Raw genomic sequence first — 14,928 nt, 5'->3', positions numbered from 1 at the left:
GCGATGTATTCAGCAACAAGAGGATCTGCTTCCTCATGGAAACGTGAGAATGAAAATGAGAACTAGGGCTCTTAACTCATTTGGGCACTTTTCAAAACTTTACCCCACATCCTCTAGTACAAATATAGGACCTGAACCACAGTGGGAGTGTTGTTCAAGTTTTACAGTCCACCTCCAAAAAAGGGAAAAATCTGGACTGAGTTTATATTTCAGTTTTTCTTCTTGAGTGTGTATCTATCTAGTGTAGAACTATCATCCGAAACATTAATCTTAAAAAAAACCAAAAAACCTCTAGAGTAAGTCCCGTTAGCGAAGTCCACCTGACAGAGCTTCCCTGAAGTGGAAAATAAAAGAAAACAAAGATCAGGCAAAATATAATCTTATAATACTTGATAAAATAGGCAGCTCTCTCTCACTTTTGATGTTTTGTCATGTCTCCTGGCAGTTATTCTAAAAGATTATTCGGTGATACAATTTATTTTGTCCACCGATACAGGTAATCAGTTCTTCAAAATTTCACGGCATCGGGTTTTTTTAATGCAACGTTTAAAACACAGCACATTAAACATAATAGCATGACAAACAGCAATGAGCCAAGTAAGATAACTAACCCTAGCTGACTTCCTGCCCCTTGGGCAAGGGGCTGGACCCCATGATCTTACAAGGTCCCTTCCAGCCCTGATGTCTATGAAATACCACAAAAAAGATTCTGTTCTGTTTCAAAAACCCACATCACACAAATCAGAGCAGTCTCCTTACTTCCTGATGATGGGAATATGCCACGTGAAGGCTAAGGGACTTATTTGGTTTTAATTTGCAAAAATAACCAAGAGAAAAGAAGTGGGTGGTGTCCAACATGCACAAAAGTCAAACTAGGTCTTTAAAACAGGACAGATGATTAAAAAGACATAACGTGCCTTCAGTGTGTCCTGAACAGTTTAAATACTTGCCACAGATATTTCCCAGTCTCATCTCTAAAAAGAAATATTGCTGATAGCTTTAAAGATCTCATAGTTATGACCACAGCATTTTTTTTTTGTTTGATGCACTGCATGTTTGCCCCAAAAACCTTCTGCTTCTTCAGCAGAACTGGAACATAAACTTGAGTTTTTTACTCTTGGTAGACACAGACGGCAAGTGTTTAACTTCTCAATTCAGCACCAATTCCTGTGAGCCTTCCTCTCCTTTTAAAGATGATTGCACAAGTTTTGAGACAGACTGAAAGACAATATTATTCAATTATAAGGTTACTTTAAGCGAAAGAAGAAAGTATTACTCCCTCTTAATTTTATGGCTGTTATACTTATAGCCACACTGGTAGTTAATCAATGACACGGACTCCGAGAAGCACTTAAGCCATACAAGTGTTACTGAACGAGTTACACCCTAGCTTTAGGGCCAGCATATAACACTAACATTACAGCTGTCAACCACAAATCCTAAATAAGTGACTGAGCAGCTGTATGATTCGAGTTTTAAAATATACCCACAAAGTTAGCGAAAGGAAAGGAAGGCACTGGATAGCAACATCTGGTTCTGTGCACGTTTCTACCCACCACCTCATCCAGTGAGCCTGAATCCTAAGCAGGCTTGCCACCACTGCTCTATCAATTGAAAGCTCGTCCTGTAGGAAATTGCCCGTTGTGCCAAACCAACTGGTAAATTCGTTTATGTGGAAAGAGATGAACGCAAACTCATTTTCACTTGGGAAATAAATGAAGGCTTAAACTCAGAGGTCCAGAAATAGAAGTTTCAAAGCCCAGCATGGTTTTTAAATAGATTGCCACCCCTTCCCCCGCATCCTCCATTTAATAATGTAGTGAGCTAGTGATATTTATTTTTCCAGTATTACTTCTGGAGGAGGTCATCTTTTCAAAGGAGACACTTGATAGCACAGAATTTCCATCTTGTATCCAACATTACTTGATCATCTAGATCCCCAGATACAGGTATTTACTCTAAAATACTTGGCTATGACCTTGTACTTCTGTTTACACGTCCTGTCCTAACCACACTTCTCTGATCTTTCAAGAGATCAGCTCAGGCTGCAGCTAAGATGTACTGCACAAAACACGTTTTATTCAAGCTACGCACAAAATGACAATCAGTTAAACTTTGTTGACGGACTTCTTAATATGAGAAGAATAAAATTAAAATGAGTCCAATAAACAAATGTTATTTCCTATTGCAACGATTAGCCATGCACCTGCTATTTTCAATGCCAAAAATATGGGATTAATGTAACAACAGGAGAAAGTGGTTCTTGTTATTTTAAATCAGCCTTTCAGGCTATTTAAATTGAACTCACACTGGGAATTTCTTGACCGATACTGCTCTCCAAAAAAACATTGTTGAGCTTTATCTCCAGTACTGCATGATTACTTCACAGGCACACACATTATTGCAGTCCCATTTTTACTGAACTAAGTTAAAGTGTTAATATTTCCAATGCGAGATTCAGTTATGGGGTGTGTTATTTGCCTATTTTTGTGTCAAATTTGGCATATAACGTTAAAAGCATGCCACTTTTGGATGCTTCACATTCATAAGTGCTACATCTTAAAACAAAACTCTACACACAGTAGTTCCTTTTTATAACATGGATAATGATTGGGGGGGGGGATCTATTTAAAAATAAAATAAAATAAACCACCAGAATGTTTCTTAGATAAAAACAAAGTATATGCTTTACTACACATGCAAAAACTTAGCAAATGGAAATGGAATCAGGCCACAAAATTCAGCTCTTGGTTACAAATGACCTGTGGTTTGTAGCTTTTTGGATCAGGGTTTTTGGTTCGGTCCATCCCTGGTGACAACTATACTTTCAGGACCTATATTTTATGGGGTAAAAAAAAAAATAGAGGAACAGAAATTGTGCAACTAAGATTGAACAAATCTATTAGATGGGGGAAATGTTCCTTGTAAACAGGGGACACCCAGCTGAAGTCATATTTAAACAACACTAAAAGTTGTTGGATTCAGCAAGGTTGTAAGTGCCCCCAGCTTAACATCTTATTCAAAGCCAACTGTAATGCAAACTTGAGTAGCTAAACTCTGTTTATCACGGTTTATTCCTGCCTCTCTGGACAGAAAAAGGAATGGTGAAGTCATGCTAAAAAAAACAATTAGTCTAATAGTGCACAAGGACTAAAGCATGGCTAATACATGACTTCTATATCAGTTGACAAGTAAAAATAAACATTCGAACATGGATGCCAATCGCGCAAAGGCATCTAAATAAGAAACCGCCAAGTGCGAAAGACTGCAAAGCTCTGCAGAAATCCATCCACTTAAAACATATTGCAGGACTGGGACAATCTTTTGGCTGTGACCACAGTTTCACAAACTGATTCAAACAATGTTTATTTTTAGTGGCGCAAAAACTAGACCAGCTAATCGGTGTTCCCACTGTCCCGTCTTGCTTATTCCGTACCATTTTGACCCCTCGAGAAACAGCATCTATTTCACGACCATTTACGAAGCCTCTGAACCACTTTAACCACCCGCCTTTTTATACTGAAGGGTGCTATGACTTGTACCTTCATTTGTAAAAGGAAATGATTCTGAAAGATAGAGCGATCATTCTGCAGCACTTTCCTTAATTAATAATTTAATTTCTGTGCCATACTCTGGACTAGTATGCTTAGCATTCCCTCCAGCTGAGCAAAACCTTCTCTTATCTTTGCAGGGCAAGGGAAGGTGGGGTCTGGGGGGATTGCTAATCCGATTCTCAGAGCATTCATAAATCTCAAGGAGATTTGTAATGGATGAGTCCACCAAAGGTCCAAAGTAAATCAGATCCAAAGACATTAATGGATTAGCTCTTTCTCCAACATTTACATATACGACAATTGCATAAAAGGCCAACATCTGTCTCTCTGCAAATCTGTGCCAAACAACCATGTCAAAAAGGGCAAAGTATGACAAACATTTTCTTAGCATTAGACACGTCATCCCTGGAATAAATAACTGATGCAGGAATGTATAAAACTGTAATAAATAAACCCTTTAGTCTAAACTGGCTGGTAAAAAAAATAACTAGAATGTATAAAACTGTAATAAATAAACCCTTTGGTCTAAACTGGCTGGTAAAAAAAATAACGGGGGTTATTCTTACATCCGAATCTGGTTTTGCCAAAGGTGCAAAGAATTAAGAGACTGTTTGTCCAAAAGGCTGAGCATCATCAGTTTCTAGTGTAAGTAGATTCCCTTAGAGGATAAAGCCCTAAGATCAGGGAAATTAAAACCAACTTGAAAGCCTGAACAACTGTCAAATCAGCACAAGTTCAGTACAATTTAAGATTATTCAAAGTAAAGGTTTCTTCCCTGAAAGCACATGATCCCTGTATCACACAGTATTTTAACACCAGCTGGGAAAAGTTTAGAAGAGTTACTGAATGCTCTTTGCTGCCGGAAATATTTAACTATACATGCACTACGTTGTTACAAATTCTGTCTTTTGTGACAACAACCTCAATTCTAATCTCAGAAACGACTTGGGTGTGTATGTTAGAGTTTCGCAAAGGAATTTTCAAGAGCAAAATGTACAACACTAAACTGGACGTTCAAAAAAACGTAGTTAGATTTCTCATTTCAGTTCCCACTTCAAGAAAAAGAAGAAAGAAAGTTTAGTGCAGATATACTGGGTCCTCTCGACAATACTGAGACATGCCATTCTTAAAATTTACATTTCCATTCATTGCACCCTGACCCACTTTGATCCATACTAGCATGATAAAAAGAATGACAAATCCCCTTACTCCTCATTCTCCTTGCTCTCCAATAGGCAGGGAGAATGCATATGGTTTGCAGCATAATCTACGTGTCAGCCAATGTGTGCAAAAGTGGAGAGAAAGAAAAAGAATTAATCCCAAAGTCAAAGGGCCCTCATTGAAAATGCCTTGCCTGCCTTGCTAAGGGAGTTTCTGTACATGCCAAAAACATGGACCAAGCCTCTTACATAGGCAAAAGGTAAAACTATTCAATTGGCAGTCACTGCAAATTACAGGGCACTGGTGTAAAATGCCCACTGTAAAGGAGGCTGGGAGTGAACTGCAAAATCCTGCACCAGCTTCATTTTCTGGACACATTTAAGAGGCAGCTCCATGTACCACATATTTCACAATGTTGGTACCAAAGTGATAAAGACAATTACAACAGTCACACAGTCCATACAAAAGTCACAGAATCCTTAACTAGGAGCAAACAGAAAACACAACCCCGACCCTTGCTTTTTTCGGATCAGCTAGTGCAGGCAGCGAGCTGACCGGATCCCTGACATTCCCATTTGTTGTTAACAAGCATGCATATATGATCGAACTACTGATGGAGCATCCTTACTCCTGGGTTTTACCAGCCAAGGGCATGGGTATTCAGCACATAAACTGTATAACTAAAGTGCTCAACACCTTTGGTGAATAAGAACATCATGTTGGCTGACACTTGAGCACAGAGGAAGACACAGCATTTATGCTTCATGCTATTCCCAGACCACAAGGAAGTGGACAGCTCAGTCTAAACCTGAAGACATTTCCTTAGATTGAGAGGCACTAAGAAATGGATATAAGTATCTGAGGGATTATTTGTCTAATGATAGATACCAAAATAATGAAGCCCACTTGCTAGACACGCATAAAATGAATTGCCACAAACAATGGCAAATACAGAGCATTTTAAGTCTGCTGCTGTGGAGCCATTTTTCCCCCAAATGGCAATGCTATTATTAGCCACAACATACCTATTGTTAGAAATTTCTATTAGAAATCTACTCTCTCCTCATTTCCCTAATATTGGCTAATCTCTGCAAACAGATTTTGTCACAAGGTGCACGTCAGGCGTGAAAAATGAAAAAGTTCTCCATGAGAAAGGAGTCAAAACCATGATTACATATTTCTGGTTGCGACCATTCTCTATGCACTCCGAAAAGAGGCACAGTTCCTGCCCCACATACGTTGGGTACTGTTCTCCAAGACTGACTGTGGGTGCTCAGTTAAAGACACATTAGAAGAATGCGTTTTTCAGTGGGTAAACGCTCCAAATTTTCTGAAACCTGCTACACATCAGGTATGTAAAACCAAGGTGTCCGAAACCACTGGTCACCTTTAAAATTATTGGATTCACACTCTAAAATCATAGAAAATGAGGGTTGAAAGGACCTCAGGAGGTCACATCTAGTCCAACCCCCTGCTCAAAGCAGGACCAGCCCCAACTACATCATCCCAGACAAGGCTTTGTCTAGCCAGATCTTCAAAACCTCCAAGAACTGAGATCCCACCACCTCTCTGGGTAACCTGTTTCAGTGCTTTACTATCCTTCTAGTGAAAAAATGTGGGGGGGCCCCAAAACTGGACCCAGGACTCCAGATGTGGCCTCACCAGTGCAGAATAGAGGAGACTAATCACTTCCCTTGAAGTGCTGGCAACACACCTACCAGTGCAGCCCAGAATGCCGTTAGCCTTCTTGGCAACAAGGGCATACTGCTGGCTCCTATCCAGCCTATTGTCAATGTAACCTGAGGATGCCGTTAGCCTTCTTGGCACTAAGGGCACACCGCTGGCTCATATTCAGCTTCTTGTCCCCTGTCACCCCCCGGTCCTTTTCTGCAGAGCTGCTGCCCAGCCAGTCAGCCCCCAGCCTGCACCGGTGCATGGGACTGTTCCATCCTAAGTGCAGGGCTTTGCACTTGTCCTTGTTGAACCTCATGAGATTTCTTTTGGCCCAATTCTCCCATTTGTCTAGGTCACTCTGAAAATAAGTAGAAGCGCTCAGTTTCAAGATGTCTTGAACTAATTCTAAATATTAATTATCACTCCCAGATGGTAACCAACACACTTGGCCTTCTGAGTCTGGAGACCATGCTGAAGAAGCATGGATTATGAAAAGAAAATATAACAAAACTGAAGTTTACACTCCTACATTTCACTCCTGTTCTACTCTCAGGGATGCAAAGGTTCAGCCAATTTGCTTCCAAATGCAAAAATCAAAGAATGCATATACAACCTTGGTTGCAATTTTCTGACATAATATATTCACCGGCGGTGCATGAATGTAAGCACAGACTACCATACGGAGAATAAACATACAGAATGGTTTGTTTATGAATGCAATAAAGAAAAAGTTAGTGGCTAACTAACCTAATTTAAAAGCTGTGTAGTCTAAAGTTCAAATTACAGGCCTCTGTTTAAAAATTAGTGATGCCATCCATCAAACCAATCATAAAAATCCCATACTGTATTGTGATAGCCTGTTGTTTGCTTACATAATACTTTTCACCTAAAACATGTGTCTGCTAAATTGTGTTCTGTATTTTTCCATCACATTGGTGATTAAATAAAACACAGCAGCTAGCAATCATGTATTTTAATACCCTAAGTGCATACAACAGAATATCCCTAAAATACATATTTCAGAATGTACTTTCCACCAACTTTGATTTGCAAAGATATAGGTTGTGAGGCAGAGGTTTCCAGAAACTGTGAAACTGCAGACAGGGCTATTCTATAAACAATACATTTTTATCGGAATTTCCTGTTAAAAACTGTTTAGAATTGCCAAAATAACTGTTTACTTTCATAAAAATTCCATATCAGGGGAATGGCATAATAAGTTGCAGGAGGAGCTCCACTGGTACAGTCTGTGTTACTTCCCACAGAACACAGCTATTTTTCTGGAACTACAGTTCCACTTCGAGGTGGAGCCAAAGCATCTAGTAATTCATTTGCCACTCTTTGTATTTATAAAAAGTGTATAAACACTGAGTGTCCTTGCACTGCTGCAGAGTGTTAAATCAGGGGGTTACGCTCAGCAACGCTGAAATATTACAAATAAACTTAATTTGTTCTTCTGCCTGGAAACATTAGCAAAAAATAGGCAAGACGGAATGAAAAAAGTTTGGATCTCTCCAGCCTGTCATCAGTCTTATCTAATGCTTACTACTCTGTCTAACACTTCCAGATTTCCTAAACTGTCTTTACACGATGGACTGGAAACATGGGTTTTACAGCTTACACTAGAATTTTAGCTCCTGTTCCTTGTGCTCAAATGGCCTTACGTTTTGATCAGCATACCTTCAGAGTTCAAGGTAATAAGGGTAACATTGTTCCCAATACTTTGGCTTCCTATCTGGCCACTGTTGGAAACTGAATCACTGGCCTCAGAGCCGCTCTCCCCATCTTCATTGTGGCTGTCATCGTGCCCTGGGACCTTCACCACGATGGTGTTTTGTCTACGTCCGGGAACAGCACTGAGAAAAAAAATGAAGAATTCACATACTTTGGGAAAAGCAGGATTCTAGACTTGAAAAACGTAATGTTTCACCCACTAGGTGATTAAAACATTAACTCTGACTTCTAATTCATTATGTGGGTCCTCTTACAAACCTAGTCCTGCCTTAATGAAGAGATATCCAGCTTAAAAATCTGCAACAGTTGAATAACTCAAGATGGAACCACCATTTCTCTTGCATGCATCGTAACGGCAGATGTTTTACATGAACTTAGTCAAGTACATATTACAATTGTGCAAATTAAATTAATCCAAAATCCTTTTGATATTAACAGAAATTAATGCACAGAAAGCTATGCACAAGAATGTTGTTTCTTCTTTAGAAAACGTCAAAATATGACTCGCTGGAGGAGATTAAGTAAAAACTAAACCATTTGCTTCTGATTCAGATGAAGGACAATCAATGGAAAATTGAACACAGTATGATGAAAAAAATAAATTGGCCAAATTAATTCCCCTCCCCCCCACACTGTTCTTGGCTAGTATATTAAGGAAAATGTATAGTCCAGTCAAATGCTAGGCATGAAAGATTAATAGAAAACATTTGACTCCCCTAGATTCAAAAAATGAGCAAAGCAAGTACCGGGAGAGAGACAATACCCTTTAAAGATATTAGACGTGTTAACAGTAGCACCACTTTTCTAAAATAAATCTGTTTGCATACATTACCAGCAAACTGCATGAACAAAAATCTATAGAACCTGACTGGCAGATCTAAAAATCACATGCATTATTAGATAAAAACATTTTGCAAAGATCAGGATCTGTATAAAAGCACACACTATGCGGTTACTATCTAAGGTGACCTACTTGGAAGAGAACGGGTTTGTTTTTTTTAAACTGTATCAATGAAACGTGAATGCATAATATGTAACTGGTAAGAACAAAGTGATTTCTAAATCTTATTGTTTTATTTCTACGCCTGTTTATTTGAAATATTATTCTCTGTGGAGCTATTGCTTCCAGGTAACTTGTTGAAATATACTCCAGACACAATACAAGGTACAGGCATCACATAGCTAGTGAGCAACTTTTGTTCAAGGAACTGGGGAGTCTTAGTACGGTGCAGGTGAACAGGGATCCACATCACAGAAGCCTGTCACACAATGAGCAGCCTTCTCCACAAGCTCTAATAATATGAATAATTCAACAGGCCAGAGACTGAACTAATCCCTCCTGCTCAGAGGCGCTCCCTCCTTGCCAGCATTGAGATACAGTGCTGTACCTCTTCTGCTGATAGCAGACTTCACTATGCAGCACTCTCGACCTCGCACTTTTCATCAGCACTAGAATACTTTTCCCCTCCGCTAGAAAGAACCGTCATTTTGCACTTGTAATTGCAGCACACTGACATTTACTGCTTTCACGATAGAGCTAATACAGGATGGGGAAGGATTATAGTAGTCGCTACTAACTTGCTAAGGATATTTTCCAGAGAATCCGCTGTTCTGCTCAGTGGCTCTTCCTGCCCCACCATCTTGGCTACAATTGAATTCTGCCGATCGTTGTTCAGTATTACTGTGGTCTGGGGAACAACACTACAAAACAAAATCAGAAAGGACAAAAATGCAATGTAAAGGAGCAAACCTTTTTAATAAAACATTAACCTCAGCATTGACATTTTACAACGCTCTCGTTCTAAAAAGGCCAACTGGGGTTTGCTCCCCACAACCGTTAACGTCACAGCTATTTGCTAGGGTGCAAATGCAACACTTTGTAATCCATCCTATTTGATAGCTGTACCATTCCAGGAACTCGTCATTCTTTCTGGAAACCGACTCCTTCGTTGGAATTATGTAACAGTCTATGACCCCTGGCAGGATGATGAAGAATTTATCAACTGGAGGCAGGCAGGAGGAAGTCTGTAAACCTCTGTTCCAAAAAGACTTCAAATTTCTGCTTTACAAAAAATTGTGGTTTTTTGGTAAGAGTGAACATGTTGTCGGTATTATGAACAATTAACAAGGAAAAGTATGTATTTTTTTATGGGTATGTCCCCAAAGAAAAGAGATGGAAAAAGTTTTTTGCTAAAAATTGGGATGATGGGCTTAATTGAAACAGTACCTAATGTTTTAACAAATCCTTTTTTTTTAAACTTAGGTGTAAAACAGGGAAAGACACTGACTTTCAGTTCCCAATAAGACTAGACCATTACGTAACAGCATTTAAGGTGAAAAAAAATTTTACAAACAGAATCCGTGGATAAAGTGAAACGCATAACATTTTAAATAAATAAAGTAAAATAATTTTATTTAGCATATAGTTTATCACTTTGTTTTCAGAGATCATCCTTCTGTTCTTCTTCATGACACTACAGCATCTTTTCAGTGTGGGATAATTTTAAATATTTTCTTTGTACTCAAAAATAAACTCAGTTACACACATTTTCTTCCATATTGTCCATTTTGTAGTGATGAGAGGATTAGCTAATTTCTCATCATTTCACATGCTAAATATATCTCTGTTGTTTTTCTTGATCAACATCTAAAAACATCACTGACGGTCATTTTATTTTTCTTAACTTCATTCTTGGGCATGTACTTGAGTCACAGACACAAGTAAACACGTTTGATGACAACTGCTTGCACGCACATATGTGTGTGTGTGTATCTATATCTATAGATATATCTATATATAAAAAGCTCTATTTTGCATCTAGCAGTGGAAGCCGGTACTTTGGGAGCTAAAAGAACAAGGTTCTAGTCTACCCTTCCAATGCGCAGTAACGGTCTATGTTGCCTACAACAAATGGGTTTCATTATAAATTGCCAACCATCTGTCAGATTTGAAATCCAGTGAGTAGTAGATATTCCAGAGGAATTTTGCCTAACTGTAGATGAGCACAGACTGTGCTGGGCTTGGTGTGTGCAGGTTTGAAGTTCAACAATCGCAAATGTAAATACATAAAATTAAAAAAAGAAATAATAAATCAAGAGTCGGGCTCCAAAAGATTGTGGGACCAGCCTAAAATCATGGAAAGGAGGAAGAAATAGTGAGCTTTTTATTTTTATTTCCTTTCTGATGCCTGAGCATTTACAGTGCACTTAATATTTTGCCCACATCTGTGTAGATGCTTATTAAAAATTAGCAACTAATCAAAAAAATTAAAGCATCTCAGCTATCACACTCTTTTGATTGTAGCTCATGTCAAATTATGAGATTTTTGATGAAACTGTAAGTTACCAACACTAGGAGTTGTCCCACCTTGTTAGATGCGCTCACTTCTAGCGATTAGGACTTGGCTATCTTTCTATCCCCATTTTACGGGTATTGCATACAACTGACTTTCAAGAAATTTTATATTTGCTTTTAAACCCTCTGCTCTTTAACAGCAACTGCCACTTTTGCAATATATTCTGAATGTACGTTTAAAATGTTACTTACAAAAGTTTAATTATTAATGAATACTCTGAATAATTAATTGCAGCTAAAGAGATAAATGCAATAAAATTAAAGCTTCCATTCATGGAGTCCTCAGGCTTTTGCTCATATTATAGCTATTCTCAAAAAAAAAAAAAAAAAAAAAAAAGTCTTATAACTGGGAACTGACAGAAAATAGGCAAAAAAAAACCCAGCCTTTTCCCTTCATAAAGGAATTAATTTTAAAGCATGTCTGATGGTATTTAGTTAACTTAAACCAACTTAAAAATGAGGAAAGACCCCAGTGTAAGCCACTAACACCAGATGTTAAGGGGCACATCAGATACTGCAGTATTCATTCAGGTGAACTTGGCTTTCCAACACACTCATTTTTCTCTTACCCGGGGGCCCTTCTGCAGTGGCACCAAACTAGGCTTAAAACTGTTTCATATTAGTGTGGAGGTACTAGGCCAAATATAAAAGCACAGGAAATCAGCAGTCTTGCACTATGCATTAATTTGCCCCAGTGGGTTAACTGGAGCATTAGTAGACATAATAGAGGAGATAAGCAGAAAGATCAAGTTTCGTAAGGCACTACCACTTCTTGTAAATGCTCCTGTTATACACCCCCGGAGAACTCTCAGGCCAATGCAGACAGAATATACAAATACTACCATAATTTAAGTCTTTATAAGCAAGCCACAGAACTGTCAAAGTGCGCACACGTTGCTCGCCTTTTGGGATTACACAGCTACCAAATGGAAGGGATTCCTAGAGACTGCAGTCAGATCGCAGGAACCTGAGGACCACATTAAGTATAATGGCAAAAACTGCTAAAAAGTCCCTATTCGGAAATGCTTAGCAGAGTACTACTAATCCACAGCCCAAGATTTTAATTAAACCCTTCAAGAGCTGTTTATTTGAGTGGGAAGGCTACATCTGGTCTCAGCAGAACTGTAAACACCTGCCTATCTCACGCTACGAAATACTGGTGATATCTGCCTTGGTTTTCTGCAACTACCTTATACCAGCATCATTTGGCTGGTGAGTAATACCTCAGTCTCTCTGGGTAACCTGTTCCAGTGCTTTACTACCCTCTTGTGAAAACGTTTTTCCTAATAACCTAAACTTCCCTTGCTGCAACATTACGCCTTGTCCTGTCATCTGCCACCACCGGGACTCCATCCTCTTTGCAACCACCTTTCAGGCTTCTGTCAAATCCCCTCTCAGGCTTCTCTTCTGCAGACTAAATAAGCCCAGTATCCCTTAGCCTCTCCTCCTAAGCCATGTCCCCCAGCCCCCAATTTTCATTACCCTCCGCTGGACTCTCTCCAATTTGCCCACATCCTTTCCATACTGGGGGCCCTAAACTGGACACAGGACTCTAGTTGTGACCTCGCTGGTGCCAAATAGCAGGGAATAATCACTTCCCTCACTCGGCTGGCAATAGTCCTACTAACGTAGCCCAGTATTAGTATTCTCGATGTGAAGCTGTTGGGGATAGACCATGACTGGAGGATGATGCAGTCCTCTCAGTAGCCTCAGTTCTACCCATTCACAACCTCAAGAATACGGACTGTGATCAGTATTTTACGGGGACCCAAGAGAGCAACCTTATGTACGTTGCCGATGAGGCAAGGTGTTGCATTCACAATGAGGTGCCATTTACTCAAGGTTGATTTTGTCAAGCCTGAGTAGTCATTTCTCTGAAAGACAAAGGAATTTACGATTTGCGACACCTTACCAATATGCAGATATAATGAGCCTTTTAGAGACAGCAACTTCTCGTGCAAGTTATTCCACATAGGAGGACACTGAAATGCATGGGACCCCATGTAGGCACAGGGGTGAATCAACTCAGACCAGCTTGCAGAAGAGAAGAGGACTTTCAGGTCCAGGTTTTCAGAAACAACATGCGTACGTTTGCACGCTACCTACAAAGCCACCCAAAGTGCTCAATGCAAGGTCACAGTCTTAGGCATAGGCAACTCCTGGGGATCTGACAGAAGTGATCTTTACAGGTTATTACAGTGCAGCATCAGGATCACGGAAACTTGTTCCCCTTGCTCCCTCTCACCTTTAAACGCCCCCACCCCCAAGGAAGAAGGAAGCAGGAACCAAAGGCACCTTAATCAGTATGTCATCGCTGAAGACGAGCAAAACCATGAAAACGATTCCTGTGCTAACGTGAAAAGATCAGTGAGCAAAGGGATCAATGTTTTCGATGCCCACCTAGATCCCAGATGAAACCGTTCTTCCATCTTTACTGCCAGAATATACATTTATGGGGAAAAGTGAGGAAACTGGGGAAGATGGAAAAGAATATGCATGGAAAAAGTCTGTTTCCAGAAATCCAGCTTTGCTGTATGGAGTCAGACAATTTCCATTTATATTCAAATATTCCTTTTCTCTAAAGTATTAAAACTTTGAAGAGACTCTGTGTTTTGCATATTTTTGAATGTTGAATGTCATAAGAATTACTTAAAAGTCTGTATTATCTATTGAAAAGGTACATATTTATGGATTTATACACACTCTACCATGTCATAAATCCATGATATTGCTGAACACAACATTTCCATAACTAACGAATGTGCAAAACAATGATTTTCAATCATTTACAATGTTGGCCTCTAACCTTTTTAAATATCAAAAGAACCTTATACATTTTGCGTAGAAAGTTTCCTGCCAAAGGTAGTTTTTAACACGGAAAATGTGTGACTCACATCCATAGCCATTAGTCTGAGCTGCTGGTTTTTCTCAGGCAATGAGCTGTCCATCAGAGAGAATACAGTCAATAAAAGAAAAGAACTTTTGGCACCCTGAGAACCAGTCTTCTCCTCTTCCCAGATGACTTTCTTTGTTAGGAGAAGAGAAAAATAAAACAGAAGAAACCAGCTGACATTTCATCTCCCACAAGGTACAAGATCAGAAGAGTTTCTCCAGATTAATGGAAATGAGTTACGTACAGAAAAACTGAGACAGGAATGTTTCAGACAAGGAGTTACACTTTTTGCATCTTTGGACACGCTAATATAGACAGATGGGCTATTTTACAGCAAAACTCCAGCCTGTCAATAAGAAAAGGAGGGTGGGATGAAGGGGACTTCCAGACCCCAACGTTTTACGACAATTCTCTTGGCTTACTTTGCATGCACAAGCCCTATTTAAAAGCAGGGTTCTTTCTAAAAATACCCACTTTCTTTCACTGATGCCAAAATTCACCTTTAACAAGAATATAAATTATTTTCATCACCTCGTTCCAACAGAAGAATTAGGGGG

General features: G+C 39.3%; 1 protein-coding gene across 3 annotated transcripts in view; it reads right to left on the bottom strand.

Moving 5' to 3' along the window:
* Nucleotides 1–14,928, bottom strand: part of BANP (BTG3 associated nuclear protein) — a 191,353-nt gene that overhangs the window by 156,002 nt on the left and 20,423 nt on the right. For all 3 annotated transcript variants that reach the window (XM_014519521.2, XM_006022768.3, XM_025203112.1), the window contains exons 4-5: nucleotides 9,702–9,824; nucleotides 8,070–8,245 (exon numbers count right to left, since the gene is read on the bottom strand). In XM_014519521.2, the coding sequence (XP_014375007.1) occupies nucleotides 8,070–8,245; nucleotides 9,702–9,824 (299 nt within the window). The remainder of the gene's footprint in view (nucleotides 1–8,069; nucleotides 8,246–9,701; nucleotides 9,825–14,928) is intronic.

This window comes from Alligator sinensis, unplaced genomic scaffold (genome assembly GCF_000455745.1).
Source record: "Alligator sinensis unplaced genomic scaffold, ASM45574v1 scaffold228_1, whole genome shotgun sequence".
Classification (NCBI taxonomy): Eukaryota; Metazoa; Chordata; order Crocodylia; family Alligatoridae; genus Alligator; species Alligator sinensis.
The sequence above is the reverse complement of the archived record's forward strand: the minus strand, read 5'-3'. Positions and strand labels throughout refer to the sequence as shown.